The following is a 24,391-nucleotide window of genomic DNA, read 5'->3' on the forward strand; positions in this document are numbered from 1 at the left end:
ACACGACGGGGGGGGGGGGGGGTTTCTTTTTCCTTTTTTTTTTTTTGTTTTTAGCTTATTGACTGAAAATAAAAGTCTTTTCAGTCTTAGACAAAAGTGCTGATTGAGAGAGTCACAGAGAGAGAGAGAGAGAGAGAGAGAAAGAAAGATAGAGATACAACCTCAGTAAAGAAGCAGGGGGGAAAAAATCTCACAGACAATAACTCGAGGCTCTATGGATCACTGGCAGACAGCTGCGCAGTCGGTACTGGACCTTTTAAAAATGTTTCATTTGGGGGGAAAAAAAACAACCTGTGTCCCTCCAGACTGCTTTTCCTCGCTCCTCTTGCGTTCGTAAAAGAACTGGGCAAGCAGAATCCCTCTGGCAGCCACGTCGTAGAGACGGTCACAGAATGAGGCGAAGGTTTGTTTGGTGCGTTTTTGGTTTTTTTTTTAATCTTATGACTAATACCCATTTAGTCGTTTCAGGTCTGCTGGAGAGTCAGGGCCACGGCGGTGTGGCGACAGTCCCTAAGGGCTGTTCTAGGTTTTTTTTCTTTTTTCTTTCTTTTTTTTGACATCATCTTGTTATCTGGAACTGGTCTCGACTGTGAAAACAGGTGTTTGGAGCTTTTCTGCCAGACAATGAAATACAGTTGACAAAGAGGGCAGGGGGCTGAAGAATAGTTACCTCTCAGATTTGTGGACTGCTGGCTTCACTTCAGTAATTAGAATGAGTATTCAGAAAAAAAACCCCTAAAACTAACGATGACCTAATGCAGAGCTCTATGTATCAGATTTTCTCAGAATAAGACCCCTGGTCTTGAATCAGTTTTTGTCTTTTAACATTCTCATAAATAATATTATATGCACCTAGAGGAGCTGATCCCAGATCAGAAATTTTACTCTCGAGACACATAATACACATGGGCCCAGAACCGTTTTGTGATGAGGCTGTGAAAATGGTAGGAATGTGGTTGTCTTAAACAAACAAACAAAAAAAAATATAAAAAGAAACATTTATGAAGTTGATCTTAACAATAGCTGTTTTTGCTCTTTTAAAAATGGTACCATTGTTTGAACCATTAACGTTCCACAATAAAGAAGCCAGACAAGGGATCTAACGGTTAAATAAATGTGTGATTTTTTTTTTTTTTTTATGGCACAAAAATGACTTATGTAAGAAACATAATCCACCACAGAAATCAGTGTACTCAGATAGGCAAAGTTAAATATTAAACACAAAAAAAATATACACGGCCAAAGACAAGCCTTCCATACTTTGCTATATGTCCTCGTGACCAAACCTGTTCAACACGGATCAAATATTTCTACGGTAACAGATAAATTTCAAAGACAAAAAAAAAAAATAATAAAGTTGGCACTGGCAACTGTCCTTGTGACTGAGGAAAAGAAAGCACTACAAACAGCCTCAGGTCCCATAACTGTCTTCCTTTTGACAGGATGAATAGAAACCAAATACCCATCCCCTCTCTGCGCTGTCTGCTTCATTCGTTTCTTGGCTGATCCTTAATTGTCATACTGTAAAGAGCTACAGGAGCTTTCTGTCGTTGTTTTTGAGGAACAAACAGAGAGTTAAAAGAGGAAAGAAAGAAAAAAAACAAACAAAAAAACCCCCCAAACAAACAAATGAATGAAAAAAAAAAAAACCCCACACACACAGAAGACAAGAAGAAAACAGAAAAATATTCAAAGGACCAAATACTAAAAGTGCTTGTTCCGGCACCACCAAAATTAAAACCTGAGAAATTATCCAAACTCTACGAGCGGGAGGATAGACGTGGAAACCATGCTGTTCGTGGGCTGACTTCTTTTTGGGCGGAGTTACAGAAAGAAGAGGGAGGAGCTTCTGACGCCATCGGAAAAGGTCCATTGTCATGGGCAGAGCCATGTGGTGAAAAAGAGGGGGCCGAGAGACCTGTGTCTTGTGGGCGTGGGCCACAGAGGAACGAGAAAGGACTATTGGAAATGCTGTGACCAGGGGTTATAGCCCAAAGGAGGAAACTAATGGCTGTCGTGATTGGTGATCATGTCTTTTGCGCGCCGATGTGACTCCAAGGCTTTCACGGTATGAACATCCTGCGGTAACTCGGACTTGCGTCGCACCAGTGGACGATCTTTCCTCTGATCCTTCTGTATCTACCAGAGACACAAATACAGTACACGTGACACTTCAGAAGAAAATCAACATCCCTTAAAAGTTTAATCTGTCAAAACAAGTTCAGGTTAATGCTGCAAGTTTGGTGCTCTTTCTGTCAAATTATGCCACATCTCACTTTGGGACCTAAAAAGCTACTGGTTTAGCAAGCAAATAATTTGACGCAAACAGTTTTTTCAAAACACAAAGACATGTACACAGTCACCCACTTCTCACTATACTCTTACTTATGACAGCATGCAAAACAATGGGTGCAGTCACGTCAAGAAATTAAAAGCCTAACAAGACGGGACCAGGATCATGAGAACTTAAAAAATATGTCTAAAACCTCTATTCTGACATAGCGCAAAATCCAACTCTTTCTACTTCTTATACGAAATGGCAAAGGAATCCTTATCAAGTCAACAATTCTGCCTCCAACTAGCAGTTAGCGAAATCCTGACTTAGCGTGGATGAGAAAAGCTTTTAAACCCACAAGCGTCACGGAAAAAAAACGTCTACTGGCCTTGTCCATTTTCTCAGGGTCTCTTGAGAAAAATCCATATGAAGACCCAATTGCCCCCCCCCCCCCCCCCCCCCCCCATTCCAAACAAATAAATAAACATGCTGACTAAAACAAACTACTATGCTTATGACGCGATATTAGTGGAGATTAAGGAATGGTCACGTTAGCATGAGATATGCTAAAGCACACCATACATCTATAGAATGTACTCTCACCAAAGACAGTAAAATTAGAGTGTACAGGGGTTTTCGTCTTTCAGAAAAGGACTTTCTTCTCTTGGCTGCATTACCGGTAAGTCCTGAACCGTGCTACGCTCACTGGACTGTCCAGGAGTAACACGCAGACCGCAATTAATAAGACGCCTACTTACCTCTTATTAGCTACCTCGGAATGACTAGCCAATTCCGAATTTAACCAAACTCCAGAATAACACAGAGGGCAGTGGTGATGTAACTATGGGGTGTTGAGCAAGGATGTCCAGTTCAGAGAAGTGGCATGCAGACATGTTACAGTAAAATGCACAAGTGAAGGGGTGTAGAATGAGGAGAGAGGTGATTGGTAAGTGGGTCTGATGGAGGAGTAGTAGAGTATTTCTTTGCACAGGGCAAAATACCCTTAAATAGAGCCTAAGCAAGTGGACATACACACACACACACACAGCCCTTTTGCCATAGTGAGATGTGGAACAAAAAGACCTACTGTTTTTGGGTGTTTATGACTAAAGACATGCTAATTCCACCTATGGCACTACTGTAAGACAGAAAGAGAGAGAGAGAGAGAGAAGAGAAGAGGAAAACTGATTTGAAATTAAGCTTGAGGAAGACATAGCATGCACTGTTAGCTGATAATAACGTTGATAAGAAATCATCTAATATTGGTTAAAAAATCATGCCAATTCTATTATAAAAAAAAAAAACTCATGTCAGAAAAAAGAGACAGCTACACTTTCAGTGAGTTAATACGCTTGTCACAGACTCAAGCCCATAAGCTATGATTTGCCTTGCCACGCCTTCCAGGAGTAAAAACTAGTCAGTCCTATTTGATTGACAGACAGAAGTGGTGGTTACCTGTGTGGCTCCATCCTTTACTGTCTTTTTTAACATGTGAATATCTTCTATCAAATGACCATCGGTCTCCATTTCTACTGGACTATTGAGGCCAGAGGAATCAACAAACATATGGAACTAGTGCGACACAAGAGAGGAAAAGATTTGAAGTCAGAAAGAGAGTCAGTTTCAGACAGAGAAGACAGAATTTGACAAACAGACAGTGTTAGCGTACTATTAGTGACATTCTAATCATGTTAAAAGATGAGCATTCCATAAATGATAGCTTCTAAGTGGCATGCTGTGTCACTGGAAGGTTCCTTGGTTCCTTTTAGACACGTCACACATCACGGCATCACACCTCACACATGTCAGAAAATTGATCAGTTTATTATTGTGTTATTCAATGGAGACAAACTGAGATAACAGTAAACTAGAAAACAACCACACACACACACACACACATACACATATGCAAACATGCAGTCAAATTAGTTGTTTTGGGTTTTTTTTAACTATTTTAAATTTTACTGACTTTAAATTTACTGACTACATTTTTTATTCTGTATTGGAAGGGCACCTACATATGATTTAATGAATACCTGAAACAAACCAATCCTACTTTACTGACTAAAAAATCTCTAGTCACACTTATTATTCTAATAAAACTTTATTTATGACATAAATGTAACGGAGGATCATTTCAATTTTTCTGAAAAAAAAAAAACTGTGGCATTTGGTGTAAATATATTCACTGAATACAGCATGGACTGTGGAACACAAAGCAACATTAGTCAGTAAAAAACAAACTAAAAATAAACATACACAAGCTTGCAGTTTACACTGAAATGAACACTTGGTGTTGACAAACGCTGTGTTAGCATTGCACTGCGGTGAAACCCACTGCTACCAGTGAGAGTGAAATAACCCGAATCATTTGCGATATGAACACACTACACTGTACATGCCGAAAATGTTTTACAGGAGGCAAAGAAGAGAGCTTACCTGTGGGTTTGATTTAGCGAGATTCTCAATCTTTAGCCAGGCCTCTTCCCTTTCTTTTAACTTTGCCTTCTCCCTGTTTTTTTTTTTTTTTTGGTGGGGTTGGGGTAAAGAATATTTGAATCACATTCAGTTCACCTTCCAGAGAGTTCTATGTAAGGTAAATTCACGTAAATGCACAGGAAACGCACGGGGCAGCGCTTCACGTGCCGTTCACTCACTTGTTTTTCTCCGCCTTGAACTGCTGTGTGCAGTCATCAAAGAGTTTCTGGTTCATCTCCATAAAGAGCTTCAGCGCATTATAAATCAAACCGTGAATCGTCCTGCGCAGAAAATAAAGACAGAGAGAGAGAGAGAGAGCACTTAAGGGTGCACTTTTAAAAATAAGACTCAATGACAGGAGACAACCTGCATCACATGATCAAAGCAACTCTGGGGAGATTATGGTGCATGTAAACTGAATTTTTCAGTCACTGTCAGTGTAAACGATTTCAAGTGATTTTCTTTACTTTTGCATGGGGGCCGGAGGGGGGTTTAGTTTTTTGTGTTTTACAGTTTTTAGTTTTTTGTGTGTGTGTTTTTTTCAGAGATCGAATTGCCCTTTAATACATATAGGAATCTGCAATGTTAATCTCTGATATTCTATTCGTAATGAGTGCAGAGGGCCACGCTGTGTCTTACTTGTTCCAGTGGGTCTTTGAGTTACGGTACAGGGCTGGAAACATGATGGGGAGAATCGTGGCCGCGTTGTCACTAATCAGACTCATGACGTATTCGTTATTCCAGTAATACAGCGCTCTCTCTGCCACCTACAACAGATTTAAAAACACACACACACAACATCTTCATGCATTCAGGAAACAAGAACCACAGGAGAGCATAAATACTAAAGACAGAATTAACAGGACAGAACCCCAAACTGAAAACAGAACAAAACCAGTAGAAATAAAAAAGAAAGTTTCCAATATTTCGTAAGTAATCATATCTTGAGGAGCATGGTTAAGGTTTTTTGTTTTGTTTTGTTTTGTTTTAAGCTATGTAGTACCTCAGCTATGTACTGTACATGAGCAACTGCATCCAATATGTTAGGAGTACTCTATCACACCACAGTAAAACAAGCTCTCAGAAAAAATCCCACAGATTCATTATTATGATGATGTAGGAGCATTAGGCTAATGATGGTGTATTTTGCTGCCTTTCTGGGCGGTTACCTGAAAGTGTGGGCTGGACACACACTTGGCCAGCTGGCGAAAGAGGGGCTCCATGACCTTGACGAACTCGGACGGCTCAATGACGTCCAGAATCTCTTCCAGCTCGTTGAGGAACATGACTTCCTTTGGGCTGTGCGTCTTTGGCCAGTACTTAAGAAGGGCCATCACTACCTGTCCGCAGGGGAAAAAAACCCAAAACAAAACAAAACAAAAAAAACACGAGGTTTCTTCTTTGAATGTGGGTTTCTGCATAGAATTCAGTTTGATTACGCTCAGACCTGCTCTTGTCTCTGGATTACGGCTAAATGCGAATGTAAAAATGACTGTCGTCTTATCTGATCTGCATAAGTCCTCTCTGATTAGACCGTGAGTACATGGATATGGAGAACTTTGAGTGCCGAAACCGATGAATAAGAAAAGGGAGATACCGGTCAAAGTCAAACGAGGTTTCTTAATGATAGAGTAGAAATAAAATAAAGTTATAAGATACACGATATTTATTCATACGTTTGTCTCTTGACCTTTTTTTATTTAAACTATTTAAACTCTTTTTTTTTTTAAATTACCTGATTTATTCCTTTGTTTTGGGACTCTGAGTCCTCTAAGATTAACATCACATTCAAAGCATTCTAGGCCTCAGTGTATATGATAACAGTCATTTTATCAGAACGGAATTTCTTACTGGTTCAGTGAGTGTGCTGTCCTTCTCTAGGAATTGCACCACACAGTACGCCAACTGCAAACAGAAAGCAACGAGTTGAGAACAGTGTTTGACGTGGAGACGAATGAAATGCTGACATGCACACAATCATGCAGGTACTGGCTACAACACATGACAAACCTGTCTGCCGAGAAGAACGCCAAACAAAACTAATCTGTTTTCTGTTTCATGAGGGGGGGCGGACCCCACTTTTCTTTAACTGCTTTTTTTTTTGAGTGCAAATGGGGGACACAGCCAGAACTGCGGAGTTTGACAGCGATCACCATTACTTAGGACACGGGGGATTAGAGTGGGCGACCCTGACACTGGAGCTTTCTCTACCTGTTAGACTAAGAACACTGAACCGCCGCAAACATGCCACAGGCACCAGAAGGCCTCAATAATTAAACCGGGTTGTCGGCGTCAACCGTGACAAGGACACACCATCTCTGTCATTCCGTGCATGGCGCGGAGCGATACATGAAAGTCTGACTCACCTGAGGATGATAGACACTGAGTGACTTGACTTTGTGCAATGGCAATAAAACCTTCAGCAGAAAAATCTTGTGCTCTTCTTTTAATGGTAAGGCAAAACCATTGATTATACTGGGAGAAAAGAGTAAAAAAAAAAAAAAAAAAAAAGGACAGTCAAACGTCTGTGGAACATGAACCAGTTGACCTGGAAAGTTCAATTATCATCCAGTTTATATTACACCCGTCACGACTGTGACTGTAGTTTAAGGAAATGACTGTCAAACAGTGACACAACCCACGCACAGTACATGACGTCAGTCCAAAATAGGACATATGCAAAGATTTTACACGTAAAATCAGAAATTCTTTTTGGCTGTACCTTCCAAGTATTTCCAGTAATTCGGCTATTCCATTGTGATGCTCTGTCTCATAAATAAATCTGTAGAACAAAAAAAAAAATTACTAATGTGCAATACACAGAAAGAAAGTGTTTTGTATTCAAAAAAAAAATTGGAATTTTATGGTCAGTGGCCACATCAATAGACTTCAAACGGAAGAAAACCAGGAAGAACGATGTAATCAATTAACATTTCAATGTACTCTCACCTATAAAATATATTATTGATCTGTTTTCTGATGTAAGCCCTCAGTCCAAGGAATTTTCCATATATTCTGTGCAGGGTAGTCTTTAGGAAGTCTCTCTCTCGGGGGTCTTCACTATCAAACAGTTCCAAAAGCTGCAATTTAAAGACCAAAGAGCCCATCAACCACCACACACACCTGGCCGTAGAAACTTCGATGCAGAACAGAAAATATACAATGAAAGAAACAGCGCGTCTGACCTGCATCACAAACTTCTGGTCAATGTATTTCTTCGCTATGTTGGGCTGGAAATCAGGGGATTCAAGAAATCTAAGGAAAAATTCATAAACGAGCTAGAGAGAGAAAAAGAGAGAGAGAAAGAGGGGAGAGAGAGAAAGAGAGAGAGTGAGAGACATAAAATTGAAGCTGAAAAGTCTCAGACAATCCATTTCCAGGGAGGATCGATGATAATACACTTAAAATGATTGGCAACAAATACAAAACACATGGATGAGTGGGGTTTGTCTTTCTCAGTAGATCTCTGTATATTCATTTCTTCTTTCTCTCTCCTTAGTGAGAACTGAGAAACACAGAAAGGTCATTTTTCCTTTATCTCAATATCACTGACAGAAAAAAATAAGGAATATGGAAATAAGTCTCGTTTTTCCATTTTTGTCATTTTCTGAATATGAACTGGATTCCAGTTTGTAAGCTGCACAGGCAGGAGAGAAAAGCATAACCATGGATCAGTGGGCCCCAGATCTTCCAGGGACACTGTGAAGAATTGAATTTTGCAGCGGACAAAAGATTCACACTTCCATTTGATCCGCCGGTCAAGAAACATTAGGGGAACTTTTGCTCATCGCACGACCAAAACAGCTTCTTGTTTTGATCAATTGTTTTGTTCCCTTGTGAATAAAAGCTTAAGTCAAACTGTATCACATTAAACATCCAGGTATTTTAATATCGTAATTAAATCAAATCAAAGATTAAGATTCGTCTTCTTAACAAAGGAGTTTTGAAACATTTCGCTTGTTTAAAGCATTATTGAGAAACTGCTTCAACAAAGTTTCAGCAGTGTTCTTCAGGGCAAGGAACGGAAGCCGTGAGGCCGAATTGCTATATCGAGGATTAAGGGCCGTCTACTGTGATTAGGGTTAGAATCAGAAAACCTGATCCAAGAAGAGCACAACAAAATCTCTATCACTTTGCTTTTTTATCTACAATAAGAAAAAAAAAAAAACCCATCTCAGCTGATTTCTATTTAAAGGGAAACTCAAAGAAACCAATTTGTTTTTCTCTGGGTCATAGGATGTTCACGGCCGCATTGCTCCAAGTCAAAAAGGCAATTTCCAAAAAAGGAGGACTAACAACACTCAGTCATGAGTTCTTATGCCCCCCCCCACCCCCTCTCCAGCACCACAGTCATACCTGGAGGTGTGGCCAAGCTGCTTCCAGCGTCGGTTCATCCTCCTCGGGATCAAACTCCGCCCCCGTGGGGTTGGAGGAAGGCGGTAGCGTCCGAAACATGTTGATGGCAAACTGGGGAACGGGTGAAAGGGAGAGGGATCCGTCATTAACGTCGTGACAAAGGTTTGAACGGCCATAAGACGAAACATCACGATTTTACAAAGCGTATGAAATTCTTTGCATACAGATGGTTACGCAACAACATAAATGTGTGTGGTCCTGAGATTTGTAAATGGAATATAGATTAAGAAAAAGTACAGGGTATTAACCCTACATGTTCTATTTAAAAAAAACAACAACAAAAATACCCAGAATGAAAACACTTATCTAAAGAATAGGCTCACAACAGACTGCCAGCTAGAAATTATCATTATAATACGTCTATTAGCATTTCCGCCAGTCGCAGGTGCTTTGATGAAGGAACCGAAGAACATCAAAGTCAATATGTGCTTTAAAAAGGAGAAGGAGATACTAAAAATGAAATCCAGCATTTCTGGATGCATTCCCATTTAAATTCATCAAATCGTTTTTTTTTTTTTTTTCTTTTTTCCCTTTCTCTCTCTCTCTCTCTGTATTGATCCAATGACTCTCTTTCTGTTGGGTGAAAGCCCAGGAGCGCAGCGCCACAAAACAACAACAGATGTTCCTCACCATCGTTATTATCATTGTCCTTTACATGGAGCTCTCGAACATGGACATCGCTTAAATCAATTGTACTGTATACACTGATGCATATATGTGTACTATACGTAGCCTATATATCTATATATTTTTAGATACTCCTTTCTGGGCATCACATGCAAAAATATCCTTAAGGCAGCACTGTTGTTTCTGAGGACACCTAACGACACATCCTGTACAGTAGGCACTCCCTGCCGGTTTAAGTCAGTGTGCAGAATGCCTGTTGGGAGAGTCACATGTGTTCATTTATATCACATATTTTAGCTCCTGTGAGGAGCAGTGTCTCCTACTGAACACAGATGTGTGGATTTCCACTTCTGCTTAGATGCTACTGCATTTCATCGGCGTTGTACCTGTACTCTGCACAATGACAATAAAGTTGAATCTAATCTGATCTAATCTAATTCTTCTATAAGTACAAATGAGGTGCAAGTTCACCGTTTGGTGTGACTTAAATGTCGTACTGAACGATCTAACGACAGAATCCGTTTTTTTAGGGGGGGAGGGGGGCGTAAACCACAGTTCGTCCCTGTGTTGTTTCGGATGATTCTGTCCTCCCACGTTTCCTTGTGTTTGCTTACATATTCGTAATAATATGTCTTTGTGCGTCATCCTTACAGCTGTCACTCACGGCTGCTTTTGACTCACCGACAGCTCATCAGTGCGTTTTCCGCGTTTGTGTTCAGAAAATCCGACTGCTCCCTAGAAGAGTTAACATCTTACGGTTACGAAACTGCCTAAACGCCTCTCTGTCTCTCTGTTTGGCAGCACAACAACTGGGGCTTTTATGAAACGATCTGATGCCGAAGCCCCTTAGGCGTAAACCCAGGTTCAACTGAAGACACCTAAACAGGAGGAAAATCTTCAGAGATATCTCTCTCTCTCTCTCTCTCTCTCTTTGTAGATCTCCTCCTGACCAGAGAAGGAGAAAAACAAAAAGGATGGGGCCCTTCCACCCCGCACCTCCCTGGCGTTCTCCGTGACCTACCATGTGCACCACCTCGGGGTAGATGGGTTCGGTGATGACGTTCCTGTTGTGTGTGATGTGTTCGACCATCTCACTGAGGGCAGCCCGCTTCACCTCCTTCCATTTCAGGTCACTTAGCGGGTCGGACACGAAGTCGAAAAGAACGCAACACTGCCTCAGCTTCTGAATAAACAGCCGCTCCTGTTCGGCCGGCGCCACATCTGCATCGGAACGAACACAACGGAGAAGGGTTGAGCAAAGTCCCGCGACATCCGAACACAAAACACACACACACACACACTCACACACACACACACACAGATAGTCGAACAGTTTGAAATGTCAAACCGAAATATGAGAAGTAGATTTTACAAAATTTTACAAAGTCGTTAAAACTCATTCTTTGATCACTCAAAACAGATATGATCCAGACATGTAGCGTGGTCTTTTTTTTTTTTTTTTTTTTTACAAAAAGCATTGACTCTAAAGCAGTAATACAGAATCTCAAACCCAAGTCAACAAGCCCTCCACTCTCTCAACCTCTATAAAAAAACAACAACAAAGGGTCAAAGTTCAAAGTATTAAGGCAAAAACATGTGGTAATGTTGCTGAGAGCATTATGACTGTCCTCAAAACAACAAGGAGGTTTTTATTCAACGTCAAGTGTAGACCGGGATGTGAGACAGCTGACAATTTCACAGTTTAAAAATGTATGGAAACAAGATGAAGGGAGTTTTTTGAAGCCCCTGACAGGCTGCCGGGCGGTGAGGTGGATGCAGGAGGAGACAGGAGGTGGGAAATAAGGTAGAGGAGGTCGTCATATCATCTCCAGGAGAGCAGAGCAACAAACCGAAACACAGCACAATCACGGGGCCAGGTTAGAACACAGTTTAACAAGAGTTTCCTTTGTTTGGTGAGAGAGCAAGTGTGTGTGTGTGTGTATGCGCGTGCGTGTGTGTGTGAGTGTGTTTGTGTGCCGTCAAAAGCAGACAGCTGCGTGAGTGTATCTAGGCAACAGGAAGCACTGACACAATCCTGTTGGTCAGGTGAAATGGTGTTGACGCTGTGTGTGTATGTGTGTGTGTGTGAGAGAGAGAGAGAGAGAGAGAGAGAGAGATGGAGACCAAAAGGAACAAAGTGTATTCCTTTTGAAGTTTCCCAGAGAAGACCATAATATGTTGAAGTGTTTAATATGAAAGAAATGCCAGAACCGGGCCATTTGTTCTGAATATATATGATTTATCCTGCTATTTGACAAGCCGTCACTGTCAGGAGAACACTACTGAAATGCGCAGCGAAAGCCAACACATGGCTAACACATTGGCTTCCCACTGGTAAATATAAGCTTGAATCAAAGCCAGACATCTGTATAGAAAAAGCCCTATGTATTGAGACCATTTCACAGTGGTCTTTGTTGTTAATGCAATTAGGAAATTGACAAAAGGTGTTGTTCACGTAAAACTACAGAGAACACCTCAAGCCATCACAGCTGTCTATAAGGTGAGCGTAATGATTTAGTTTAAGTTCAGTTAGATATACAGAGAGCTGTTTCAACCTGAAAACCTTACCAGGCCGGGAATTCACCATGCTGTAGTTAATGAGTAAGTGTCCTGCAACTGACCCCCAACCTTTCCATCAAAGTCTAGCAAATATCTTGCCACAAACTGAGTTCAAAAAGCATGAAATGCATTAGACTTACATAAGACCTTTTTGCGAGAGCAAAATGAAAAAAAAAAAAAAGAAAGAACAAAAACAATTCAATCCCCAAGACAAAGGAACACAGAGAAGCAAGTTAGCCAGAGATGTGGCTGACTTTAGTATGTCGACCTTAGACAGCGCCATCGGATTCCATAAAGCCAAACTTTCGAGCTAACCAGAGATCAAAGTCAAATCAAAAGACAAGACTGTTCAACAGGACTGTTCCTTAACGGTTCTCTAACTGAAACATCGCCTCAGTGAATACCCACTGTATCTAAAAGATATCTGAATCCCTCGTATTGAAAAAAAGGGGGTTTTCTAAATGTTAGCCAAAGCTGACATCATCTGTGGAAATAGCTCGTCTTTCAGCCCCCACGAGCATTTTGATTGAATTGTATCACGATACGTACAGTATCGCGATATACATTTAGTGAGAGTTCAAATAACCCAAAGGATCTAATGAACTAACAACGCAGCACGCATGAGCTCTTTGGTTCGGTGTCCTTTAAATCCGATACCGACAGCTCTGCCTGCTGGTTTATGCCATGAGGAATTATTGATGAACGTGGAGATGAAAGTTGTGCCGGTCCTGCGGCGTACTGCTTGATAACACGGCGAGCCCCACGTCATGCGCTAGAATTAACACGTAAAACGAATTCCCACTCACAGGCCTGTGTTAGGGACCCAGACGCCGTGACATAGAAAAGGTCGTCATAACGTTCACATTCTATAAACTGTTATTTTTGGGAGCAGATTTCTATGATGAAAAATAGTAGTTAAATAAATGCATTTATTTACCCACTGCGGAAGCCTTACATTTATAGTCAAACCTAAGGTCACCGCCCACTGGGGCTGTAATGGTATACACGACTGCCAGTTTCATACATTACGTCGTTTTGGGGTCAGGATTGTTGTGTTTTTGGTACAGAGGGCTAAAAAAAAAACCCCATAATGGATATTTAATAAAATACATAAATAAATAAAAGCAGGAGGTGATTTAGAAAAGTAAATGCTGCTACGTAGCAACATCAACCAAGATGAGTTTGAACTTGTGATAATGAAGTGTTAACAGACTAGTGAGAGAGTCTAACCTGGACTACTTTTTTTGATGGCATTGGAGGAGTTGGTTGATTCTTTTCTTTCCTCCGAGAGCCGAGGGAGCACCCCGTTTCTGGCAGAGTGAGCGAGAATCAGAATCATCTCTACCTCGACACGGAATCCGAACATCAAGGGGTCAGATTTAAGGATTTTAGCCACAAGCTAACCGGGCATTTTAACAGGGTAAATGTTTGGGAACGATGCTTCGGGGGGTCTCGCAGCTCTGACCTGTCATCTCCGCTCTCCATCTCGGAGAACCTTCTGGCAGACCAACAAATGTCTAGGCTGTTCCCATAGTGAAATCAAGCAATGCATTGTAATCAGGATTTTGAGTAACGCTCAGCACGCATATTGTCATAGCTTGTTTAAGTAAAAAGAATGTATAGTTACGTGGTTTTAAGAGAGACTCGGGGTTTGGGATAGAAACATAATCGTTATGTCGTCACAGGCGGTTGTCCATGTGTAATGACTCAGAACACGTGCGTCGTTTTTTTATACAAGGCGTTAATCCTGCCCCACTGACTGTGAAATCGTTTCATTCTTTCTTTTAAAACGTGGGTGCAGTTCCGAGTGGATCGGCACCAAAACAAGAACCGTTACATGCCTGCGCACTCAGGTGTTGCGGCATCGCTCTAGTCAAGTATACTGAGAGCGACGTGTTGTTAAGAAAACAAAGTTTTATTAAAAACATTTTATGGCAGTTTACTGTTTGACAGTTCCACTCATTCACTTATCTCTAAACAGTCTCACCATCTCACTGACGGGGGTGCTGTAAGGGAGGGGGGGGGGGGTGTTAGTACGATTCCAAGGGCCCAACACTGACAGGGGGCCCTCCTAGAACACTATCAACAACACTATTAAGGTTTGGGGGGCCCAATGTTATATTCTTTCATAGGGCCCAAAATCTCTAGCACTGCCTCTGCTCACTGACAGTGCCATGATCAATTCATTGTCTCAAGTCAACTCAAATGCTTAAATTGGCACATAGGTTCCTCACCCAAATACCATCCAAATAACATGCAAAAGATGCCAGGGTCATCTCCTCTTTTTCTGATCACTGTAAAATTAGTGATCTCCTGCTCCTCCAGAGGCTTCCGAGGACAAAGAGAGGCATTAACTTGCCTTCCGTAATTTTTTGTGCAAGATGATGAGATGCATATCAAATTTACGGAAGAGCCATCAAAGTAAATTCCAGGCAATGCCAATCACAGAAACAAAAGCACCAGAGAGGCCTGAGAGCTGACTGGACGGTGCCTTTAAAGGCTCTCTCTCTCTCTCTCTCTCTCTCTCTCTCTTTCTCTCTCCCCCCCCCCCCCACCCCCGACAGACACACACACACACACACACACACACACACACACACACACACTGGAGAAAATAGGAGTGTGGCCTAATTCCATTAAATTCATACAAAGGTCAATCAATGCCAGAGGACCCACTGGAGAGAGAGTGAGGAGGAGACTGAGGTAAGGGGGAGCAGAGGAGAGGGATTTTTCATTTAGAAAGTACACTGAACAACCGCGCTCCTCTCCTCTCCTCTCCTCTCCTCTGCTCTGCTCCGCTCCGCTCAAGAAGCAAAAATCCGATGTCTCAGATTTTTTCTTCCTTTTTTTTTTGCCAACATCTCAATTTAAGTTTGTCACAGTTAACGACTGGGAAAGTGTCCAACTCATTCTATCAAATCCGTCCAAAGCTAGATACCCCCGGTTTCTCCCCGTATAGCACTCATGTGAGTTAACGGTGCTTCCTAACACAGAACTGAAAAGAAAAAGAACCTCCTCTGTGTATTTGGAGCGAATTTAGGGTGAAACATTCTTAAAAGACCAGAGACTCAGAACAATAAATGACACTTAAAAAAATGTACACCAACCTACAGTGTTAAATCTTTTTTTTATCTTGGCATGATATAAAACTCATTACTAATGAACTCACTACTATTGATAGTGGACATTAGAGTGGTGTACGAAATACATTAGTTTACACAATGAGGACAACTACAAAATTAATAATAATAATAATAATAATAATAATAATAATAATAATAATAATAATAATAATTGGTAATTGGTTAACAATATTATGAAATGTGCAGAAGAGGGGACATAAACTTCATCTGATGATATGACAATTCCAGTGACTAGCTCTGTCTGTTGTATAACCTCGTGTTGTAACTGTACCAAAATGTTTGTCTGAAGGACTTGACACTCCAGTAAAATGTTTCTGACTTTTTTGGTTACCCTCAGCTCACATTTCAAGTCATGTTTGGATGAAACGTAACAAAAGCAGGGTGTCAAGACGTCAAGTAATTAGAAACTGTCAAAACCTCTTTGCCGTGTCGGCACAAGAATCCCTGTCTGTCGGCTCCAAAGAAAAAACCCAAACCAAAACAAAACAGGAACTGGTTCACCATGCCCTACCTCCATCGTACAGCTGTGGGGGCCTTTGATCTTAGGAGGGAGTCATAAGCTGCCCCCCCAACCCCCACCCCCTCCCCCCACCACGTCAGTACGACCACCATTCCAGTTACATAACTGATAAAGTTTCTGTACATGCCTAAAATATTCCCACCAACAGAAAGAGAGAGAGAGAGAGAGAGAGAGAGAGAAAGCGAGAGAGTTGTGTAACAGATAAGGCTGTGTTTGGTTATGGCTGCAGTACGTACATTTGCAGACAACTCAGTCTTCCAAAATAGTAGTGGTCACACAGCGCTGTTCTTTTTTTGTGCTGCGAGCTACTGAAAGCAACCGTCAACTGATTTTTGTCCAACTTGTGGAACTACAATTGTACAAAACCAAAAACCAGCTCAGAGCATGAAAAGTATGTTATGTGGTGCTTATACCTCATGTTTTATCAAATTAAATCTCACTTATGAGTTGACTGGTTTCTGGGTGCTTGTTTGCTGAACATAAGCATTTGACTACAGTCAAACACTGATTCCCATGACCTCTAGAGCATGTAGGCTTTTTTTTTTTTTCCACGCTTCTTTCATGTCTGCGTTTGCGTGTTGACAACACACACGTACGAACAGCCGTGTGAATCAGAGGCCTGTTTGATGTCGCATGATCGATAGATCAGTCAATACGTGAATGAGGCCGAATGACCGCTATAGCAGAGCTTGCCGATTCATCTGTCCTCTGTTATTACTCAGCAGCTCACACACACACACACTCAGACTCACACACAAACACAAACACACACACACACTAACACACACACTCTCTCACACTCACACACACACACTCACACACACACTCTCTCTCTCTCACACACACACACACGAGACAAAAGCTTTTCCTGTTCTCCCTTCAGCCTAAATGGTGGAAGATCCTCTTTTAATGTTTTCCGCTTCTCTCTCTCTCTCTCTCTCTCTCTCTCTCTCATTGTTTCTTCCCCCTCTCTCTCTTCCTCCATCTCCTCTATTCTGTTACGTTCCCTTGTTTTCACCTCTCTCCTCTTGTCGTTCTTTCTCTGTACTGAAATAGTAGATTAGCAACAGAGGGGCTGCTACTATAAAAGCCAATTTTGCCCTGAACAGTTTGTGTGAGTATGTGTGTGTGTGAGAGAGAGAGAGAGAGGGAAAGAGAGGGAGAAAGAGAGAGAAAGAGGGGAATTTAAACAGTCTACACTTTTTTTCTTTTGTTATATTTACAAACACTGTGAATAAAAACCACATTTTAACACTACAACGACACACCACCCTTCCATGAGCTGTGATGTCACTTCCTCTGACATCACTGCTCTTGCTGTTAAGGGGGGGGGGGATGGGCAGAGAATAGTAAAACTAGCTTTTTGCACTCTCTTCTCTCTCTGCACTTAGTATGCAATACTTGAACGATAGGTTCTTACAACATTACCAAAAAACACCCTTTGAAAATCAAACAGACAAGGTGAACAATTGACAGAGGGTTTAGTTCTAAGCGCAAACCGAGACAGATTAGAAAAGGAGAGAAATATTCTCACTCTCTCCTTCAGAGCTGATAAAGGAAAAAAAGACTTCTTCACCTACCTCTGAAGTGCATTAGGGCCACCGGCTGAAAAGGCCCGTTACAATTGGGTGCATCTACGACCATCCTGTTCCCAGCTTTATTGCATGTCAACATTTACACTTGACCAGGAAGGCAATCGACTTAAGGCAAAGAACCAACCTCCATTTTAGCACAAAAGCAACACAGAAAATGAAGCTCCGTGCTCCTGGAGGGAACTGGCTAGCTGGTGATGTCATTGGGGAGGGAAATGCTGATTGGTCCACTAAATCCTCAGAGGCTGACATAATCAGACTCCATGTAGGGAAGGACCTCTATAGGCTGGGAAGAGAAGTAGGCGGGCTTTGGTCTCTTTGACTCCCCCTTCATTCATTTATGGCTGTCATGCTATAGCACCATTTGCAGACCAGCTCTGTGCTGTTTCAGCTAGGGAATAGTTTAAAGAGAGATTTCTGTGGGTGTTCCACTCCTACTATATTACAGCTCATCACAAATATGTCTGTAAGATGAATTGTAAACCACCTTAAAATTAAGTTTTTAAAGCTTACTACATAAACTCTAATATAAATTAAAAACCCATTCAATGAAAAAAGGAAAGAATTGCATACATTCAAAGGAATCAGTCAAAACTACAGAAACGTATTTTGGAACTGTTATTTAGCGCAAGCAAAAAAGATATAAAGTTTTTTTGTAGTGACCATCTCTGAATGACATGGTTTTGCTTTAGTTGTGTCATATGTCTTATTCATTCTGCCATTCTGTGCGATATTAGTTAACACACACACACACACACACACACACACACAATACAGAACAGTGACGAAAATAGACAGGAGTGAAAAACAAGAATATGTAGGAGGCTGAGTGAGGGAGCGTACTGCAGACAGAAAACAACAGTTCCCTCATTCATACTCTCTCTCTCCCTCTCTCTCACACACACAAACGCACACACACACGCACACACACACACACACACACACACACACATACTCTCTTGCTCTCTCTCTTTCCCTCTCTCACACACACACACACACACACACATACTCTCTCGCTCTCTCTACCCCCCCCCCCCCGCCTCTCTCTCTCTCTCTCTCTCTCTCTCACACAGTACAGAGAAACTGTAAAGAAACATTTTTAAGGCATTGCCCTGAGAGCTATAATTGTCATCTTCTAAGTGTTTATTACGTCTGAACTGTTTATTTCAACTGGAAAAAAAAGGAAAAGAGGGCTCCAGTGAGGGCAGTGTGAGGCATAATAAGTGCCAAGTGCCATTAACTAAAGTAATTAAAGAGACCTATTTGTACCTTAATGTGCAGTAACCAATGATACAATTTTAACAAAATGGGACCAGTACTTCTGTTTATCCTGCCGTTGTATTTGTCTGAATATACAGCATTAACGGTTCCCTAGCACCATTTACGCTAAATTATAATATTTAAAAAATTAAAAAAAAACGTATTGGGTTTTTTCCACAACAAATCTTTTTTTTTTCTCTGTAGGTAAATAAATGTGTTGATGAATTCAACTTTGTTGTAAGCTGAAATATTTCTGAAGTATGCAAACAGACCTATCGGTGGAGTCACCATGACCCCAGGACCTTTATCTGAATCCATCTCCATGGCAACAGTGTACCCAAGCTAAAGGTGTACACAGGAAGAGAAATGAGTCAAAATGTGGTGTTAGCGAAACATCTCATTGGATGATCTTGACTTTGATGGCCTACTTACTAAACCTGGTTATCCTGCTGATCGATTTACTCCTCTTATTCTCTCTGAATGTGTCACAACAACAAGCAGTGGCATTTACCATCTTAAATAATGCTATTTAAGGCTTACGTCCCTTACGTGAATGTCTTTTCCTGGAAATTGGCGAGTGCAGTGGTGAATATGCTCTAAATGTCCTCCAATGCTTCTGTTTGTGTAATCCACCAAAATGCTGCCTACTTATGTGCCCTGCATCATGAGTGATTTATAAGTCCCCGTTTATCAATACCACACCAACATTAACAATAACGCAGCAATTTTAGACTTATCTTTTTGAATATGCTAAACTTGGAAGTTTTTCGTCTGATACAAATTCCTTCCTGATCATTCAGAGGCACCAGAACATTTCCATTCTCTTTGTGCGTTTAATCCCAGCACTCGGGCGAGTCGAGCAGACCACATAAACGGGAAGATCCCTGTTCAGCTTCATCTGCTGTTTCACAGACGAGGGATGTGGGAATTTATCGGTGACGCAAGCGAGTTATTTTTTTTCCCCCCTACAGATATCACAGCAAATTCAACTTCTTTCTAGAACAATCTCTGCCACTGCCGAGCAGTAACACAGTGACCGTGACATCGAGCAGTCTTTAAACGCGTCTGATTCGTGATTTGTGCTCTGGCATTCATACCCTTTCACGCTCAGGAACTGTCAGGCTGCCTGTTCACCCCCCCCCCCCATTAAGATATATTTGGAAAAGAAAAGAAAGAAAAAAAAAAAAGAGAGGAACAGCTACTGCACAGCTTCTTGGCTGAAGCCTCAGTGTTCATTTGACATCTTCAGGTGAAAACAAACAAAAAACAAACAAATAAAAACAAAAAAACAAAAATGTCAGTTATGTACACAGGCAAGGTTGGGGGAGAACAGGAAATAATTCTTGCGGATACCATCTCAAGTAGGCGGCACAGAAAAGCATATCATAAATGATTGATACATGCTTGTAAACCTCATCCGTGATGTCTGTGCTAGCTGATAAGATCATAAGAACCATACAACGCTCTGCATTTAGCTTTGCTTCTTATCAAGCCAGTTTTCACTCTGGTCAGACCAGCTGAGACAAACGTCTTCGCAAAGAAAAGGCACGCGATGTCCAGATCACGACTTATAGAAAATAATGTTGGCTAAACAACAACATCAACAACAACAACAACAACAACAAACAGTCGAAATACCAGGCATAATTAAGAGTACTAGCATTAGGTACAATGGTGTAGGCATAATGGTAGACCTGTAATTGCTCTGTAATTTGTGTAGTGTTTTCAAGGAAAAAAAAAGTCAGTGATACTTGTCACTGAGATTCAGGATGACCGTTCATCGACATCCGCTAGGCCATAAATTATGCAGCGCGCTATCCCCTCAATTTAAAAACAAGCAAACGGGCAAACAAACAAACAAGGCTTCACGCGTACCCTTGATTATTAATGTAAAGCCTACGGGTGGCACTCAGAAGGTTATGATGTCACAGACTTAATCTAGTTGGCTCACTGAAGCTATATGATCAGTGAACTGTTGGTTAACATTCAAATACCATTGACTGAGGGTCTGAAGTTGTGAACTTGTGAATGGGATCTAAATGGGACACTGTTGTAATGAAAACAACCATAACAATTAAAGAGAAAAACCAGGCCTTACGTGAATGCGATGATATTATCTTTAATGCCTCTTGCATTCCAGAAAATGCTGTCTACATTAAAGTCTCTCCGTGACATACTGTACTCAAAAAGTCAGCCTTCACTTCTATAAAAGTAAAAAAACAAAACAAAACAAAAAAAAGTATTTGATGATGTTCCTCCTTCTAGATCCATACAAAGCATGTGGTATTTTGCATTGTATCTGAGAAAGACTGGTCTAAAAGAGATCTTTGTCTCCATATGTATACTACACACACACACACACACACACACACACACAAAAACCCAATGAACATAAGAGTCATTGCTGTTTTCCATGTATCTTGAGTCACTAGGGTTAGTAATCAGATCATCGTTAATAATAGTTTTTCATACAGTAGGTGATGATGCTAGGTGATGACGCTACCCCTCCTGGGTCAAACAGTCAGAAGATATAAACCTGTCAGTGAGGCATCACCTGGTTGGCCAACCACCATCTGGAACTAAGCTTATACAAATGTCTAAGCCTGATCTGTCTTCCTGCCAGCAAAACACTCCCCTTTGTCAAACTGCTGGTCTGCTCCTGACACCGACCAGCCTAAAAAAAATGCCCTTCACGACCAGTCACAGACAATTAGAACCTTCTGATTCTTTCAGTTACTCTCTGCTGTCCAGATTACTGGATCCAGAATGGAGCTGGTATACCAATAATCCAAAATATTCCCATTTCAGCAATCCACTCTAGACACTCCAGTGGCAATGAATTGTTGTAAGAATCTAAGAAATAAGATACACATCTGCACATTGACTCTGTGACCTCCTGACCAGATTCTGCAGCTGTAGCCCTAAAACCGTGAAATAAACTCGCTACTTCAGTTGTGACCATCCAGTCATTGTCTGCATTTCGATGCAGTCAAAATGCCTCGTTTTGAGGTCCTGTCTTTTTAAACTACACCTGGATTGGCATCAGGCTTGGGTAAATAAGCACTTGAGGTATTTGAATCACTGGGCCCTGTCCCAATACTTTATTGCAGCTCCATTACCTCAGGTCCTTTTCTACTAAGGTTGCTACCATTCTAACATGACAGGCAGACATCACAGTCTTCATCCAAAATTCTCTGTTTATCTTGTTAATGAGGAGAACAGAATCACAAGGAGAACAGAACACTGAAGACAGTTGGGAAACGGCCCAGTCATTCAAGCACTTAATTTAATTCGACTTCGTGTGACATCACAGCCTTCCCCTTTTGTCTCAGTCTCCAGTCCATGTACCTTTGAGCGGTGGGAGCTTGTGCAGCTCTCTGTTTTTGCTGAGGAGGAAGCAGGAAGCGCTCTGCCTTCTCTCTTTCTTCAGAGCGGCTTGTGAGTAGGGCTGCTTCACTCGCAACAGCTGGGTGGTAGGGGGCGAGCTGTCACTGCTCCCCCTGGTGGAACCCTGAGGAAACAAGCGTTAAGGAAAACCAGGTTACAGGTTACTAACTGGAAACTTCCTGCCTGAGGATGTTTTGGATCACCGTGACCCAAATTACTTTTGAACCTGGGGGAACTAATGGTGATGTGGCTCAGGGTCATGTTCCTCTGTCAGTAAGATCAGGTAAATCTGAGCAGTGGCTTTGAGCTGTGTGTGTGTGTGTGTGCGTGTGTGTGTATGTTACTGTGCCATCAGATCTGTGTGAGATGGATGGGTCCTTTATCCTTGACATGTAAATGATCCAGCCTTTGTAATGAAATCAGTAAAGCACCCAACCATCACCCCCACCTCCCCCACCCCCATCCGCTGTACCACTTCCACCTTGCCGTCTTGGAGGTGGACAGAGAGAGGCTTTGCTTTCACTTAATTGGAAAAAACAAACAAACAAACACGTTGCTTTCTGAGAGGCTATGCATTATTTACTGCGGAGTTAGACGAAGACAGCCATCATCATTAGACTGAAAAGATGGGAAGGCTTTGCATACAGCTAGTGTCCTTGATAATTTAATTAAAGCAGGAACAATAGGACAAAAAAAAAAAAAAATTAGCTTGGGAAAATAAAATGCAACGGGGTCTCACGGTAGTTTATTTGTGAAATTATTTGTGTGTTTTTGTTTGTTGTCTTTATTTAATTGCTGAACTGGTGCAAAGGGCTCAGGGCGTCATTCTGTTGTTCTTTTTTAAGGCTTTCTGAATATAGAACGGATATGCAGCTTGAAAGAGGATTTCAGTCACTGACATGTACTCTCTGCCTTTCTGTTCCGCCTTTCACCACAATTAACCTTAGATAAACAGTGTATTACACACAGGGCTACAATGTTCTGCTCTCAGATGACCCCCCTACAGAAATCAATCAAGTTTGAAATTGTCAGCAGTTTCAAGTCAAGCCACAGATACACACTGATATTAAACGAAACATTGCATTAAACAAATGTTGAGATGAATAGGAAGTTGAATGAGTCATGTTATGAAAATGAGAGGATTTAACTAAATATTTTTTTTCTAACAAGAAAATGACGTATTTTAAACCTGATCAACATATTTTAAGTCCAATCTGAGATGTACTTATTGTTTTATGAAAGAAATTATTAAAAAAATGTTGTATTCTGAATTCAGGTATATGTAAGACCTCTAAGAGGAGAAAGACACGCATGTCTCTAATGTTTCAATCTGATAGTTCATGTGAATATTGGTGACTTTTACCTCATTTTCAGAATTCTGATTTTCTTGGGCATTTTTGCTTCCACTTTTGCTAGACCTGCCAGACTTTGTGGAGTCCTAAAAAGATACAGAAACAGTTATGACAGCCAAGCAAAGAGATAGGGAAATAGATAGATAGATAGATAGATAGATAGACAGACAGACATAAACAGACAGATGTAATTATTCGCTCGGATAAACTTACCTTCTCTTTTCTCGACTTACTCGGCATTGTGTTGGGGGCACTTGTCTCGTTCAACGAATAACCCCCCGCAGCAAAATGCTACCTAAGTTACTCCCTTTATATACTGACGCTTCGCTCAGGATTCACATTGAGCACACGCCTCAGAAAACGCTGCCCTTGATTCGTTGTTGTTAATCACATGTCTTGGAACCCCTTTAGCGCATCACTGTCGTCAATCCGAAGACTAGGCGAAGCTACATAACATACATTTGTGGATCTTCTTTAAAAAAAAAAAACCCAGCTGAAATGATGACGTATTTTTGCATTAGTCTGTAAGCATATAGTCATCACGTCTAACGCAAGTTTCACCCTTCTACATGATATGGATGAAATTAATAAAGTACCCAACGGACAGGAACATATATGCGGTCCCACGAAAAAACAGCTGAATTGAATATTATTCAACCGCTTTTTTACAATCCCCCATGCGGACATACTTCTTTAGGCGTGTAATGCAATGGATATGAATCAGCTGCAGTAAAGATCCCTTGTTGCAAACGCATCTTTATTTAAATAATGCGATGAACGTG

The 24,391-nt window shown here is 41.2% G+C and overlaps 1 protein-coding gene across 5 annotated transcripts; it reads right to left on the minus strand.

The window, feature by feature from the left end:
• Positions 1–294: 294 nt before the first annotated feature.
• Positions 295–23,849, minus strand: ppp2r5ca (protein phosphatase 2, regulatory subunit B', gamma a). Of its 5 annotated transcripts, XM_030771201.1 has the most exons (17): positions 23,823–23,849; positions 23,621–23,695; positions 22,810–22,817; positions 22,219–22,361; positions 10,818–11,017; positions 9,110–9,220; positions 7,939–8,031; positions 7,703–7,833; positions 7,476–7,535; positions 7,120–7,228; positions 6,605–6,658; positions 5,923–6,093; positions 5,393–5,520; positions 4,933–5,034; positions 4,715–4,787; positions 3,731–3,847; positions 295–2,139 (listed from the first exon to the last, which is right to left on the minus strand). In XM_030771201.1, exons 1-17 carry the CDS (start codon positions 23,847–23,849, stop codon positions 2,005–2,007), a joined length of 1,737 nt encoding a protein of 578 aa, XP_030627061.1. In that variant the 3' UTR covers positions 295–2,004. The 5 variants fall into 5 exon arrangements, with proteins under 5 accessions (XP_030627061.1, XP_030627045.1, XP_030627052.1 ...); XM_030771185.1 differs by lacking the exon at positions 22,810–22,817 and having other exon boundaries at positions 22,219–22,381; XM_030771192.1 differs by lacking the exon at positions 22,810–22,817 and having other exon boundaries at positions 22,219–22,357; positions 23,606–23,695.
• Positions 23,850–24,391: the final 542 nt, after the last annotated feature.

Source organism: Chanos chanos, chromosome 1, assembly GCF_902362185.1.
Source record: "Chanos chanos chromosome 1, fChaCha1.1, whole genome shotgun sequence".
NCBI classification, from domain to species: domain Eukaryota; kingdom Metazoa; phylum Chordata; class Actinopteri; order Gonorynchiformes; family Chanidae; genus Chanos; species Chanos chanos.

Excerpts from the sequence above, each read along its gene's own strand:
- ppp2r5ca (XM_030771185.1), bottom strand. The coding sequence starts at position 23,849 with ATGCCGAGTAAGTCGAGAAAAGAGAAG. Across the intron at positions 23,696-23,822 it reads GTAAGTCGAGAAAAGAGAAG|GACTCCACAAAGTCTGGCAG; the intron begins GTAAGTTTATCC and ends GTATCTTTTTAG. Across the intron at positions 2,140-3,730 it reads TAAAGGATGGAGCCACACAG|ATACAGAAGGATCAGAGGAA; the intron begins GTAACCACCACT and ends TGTCTCTGGTAG.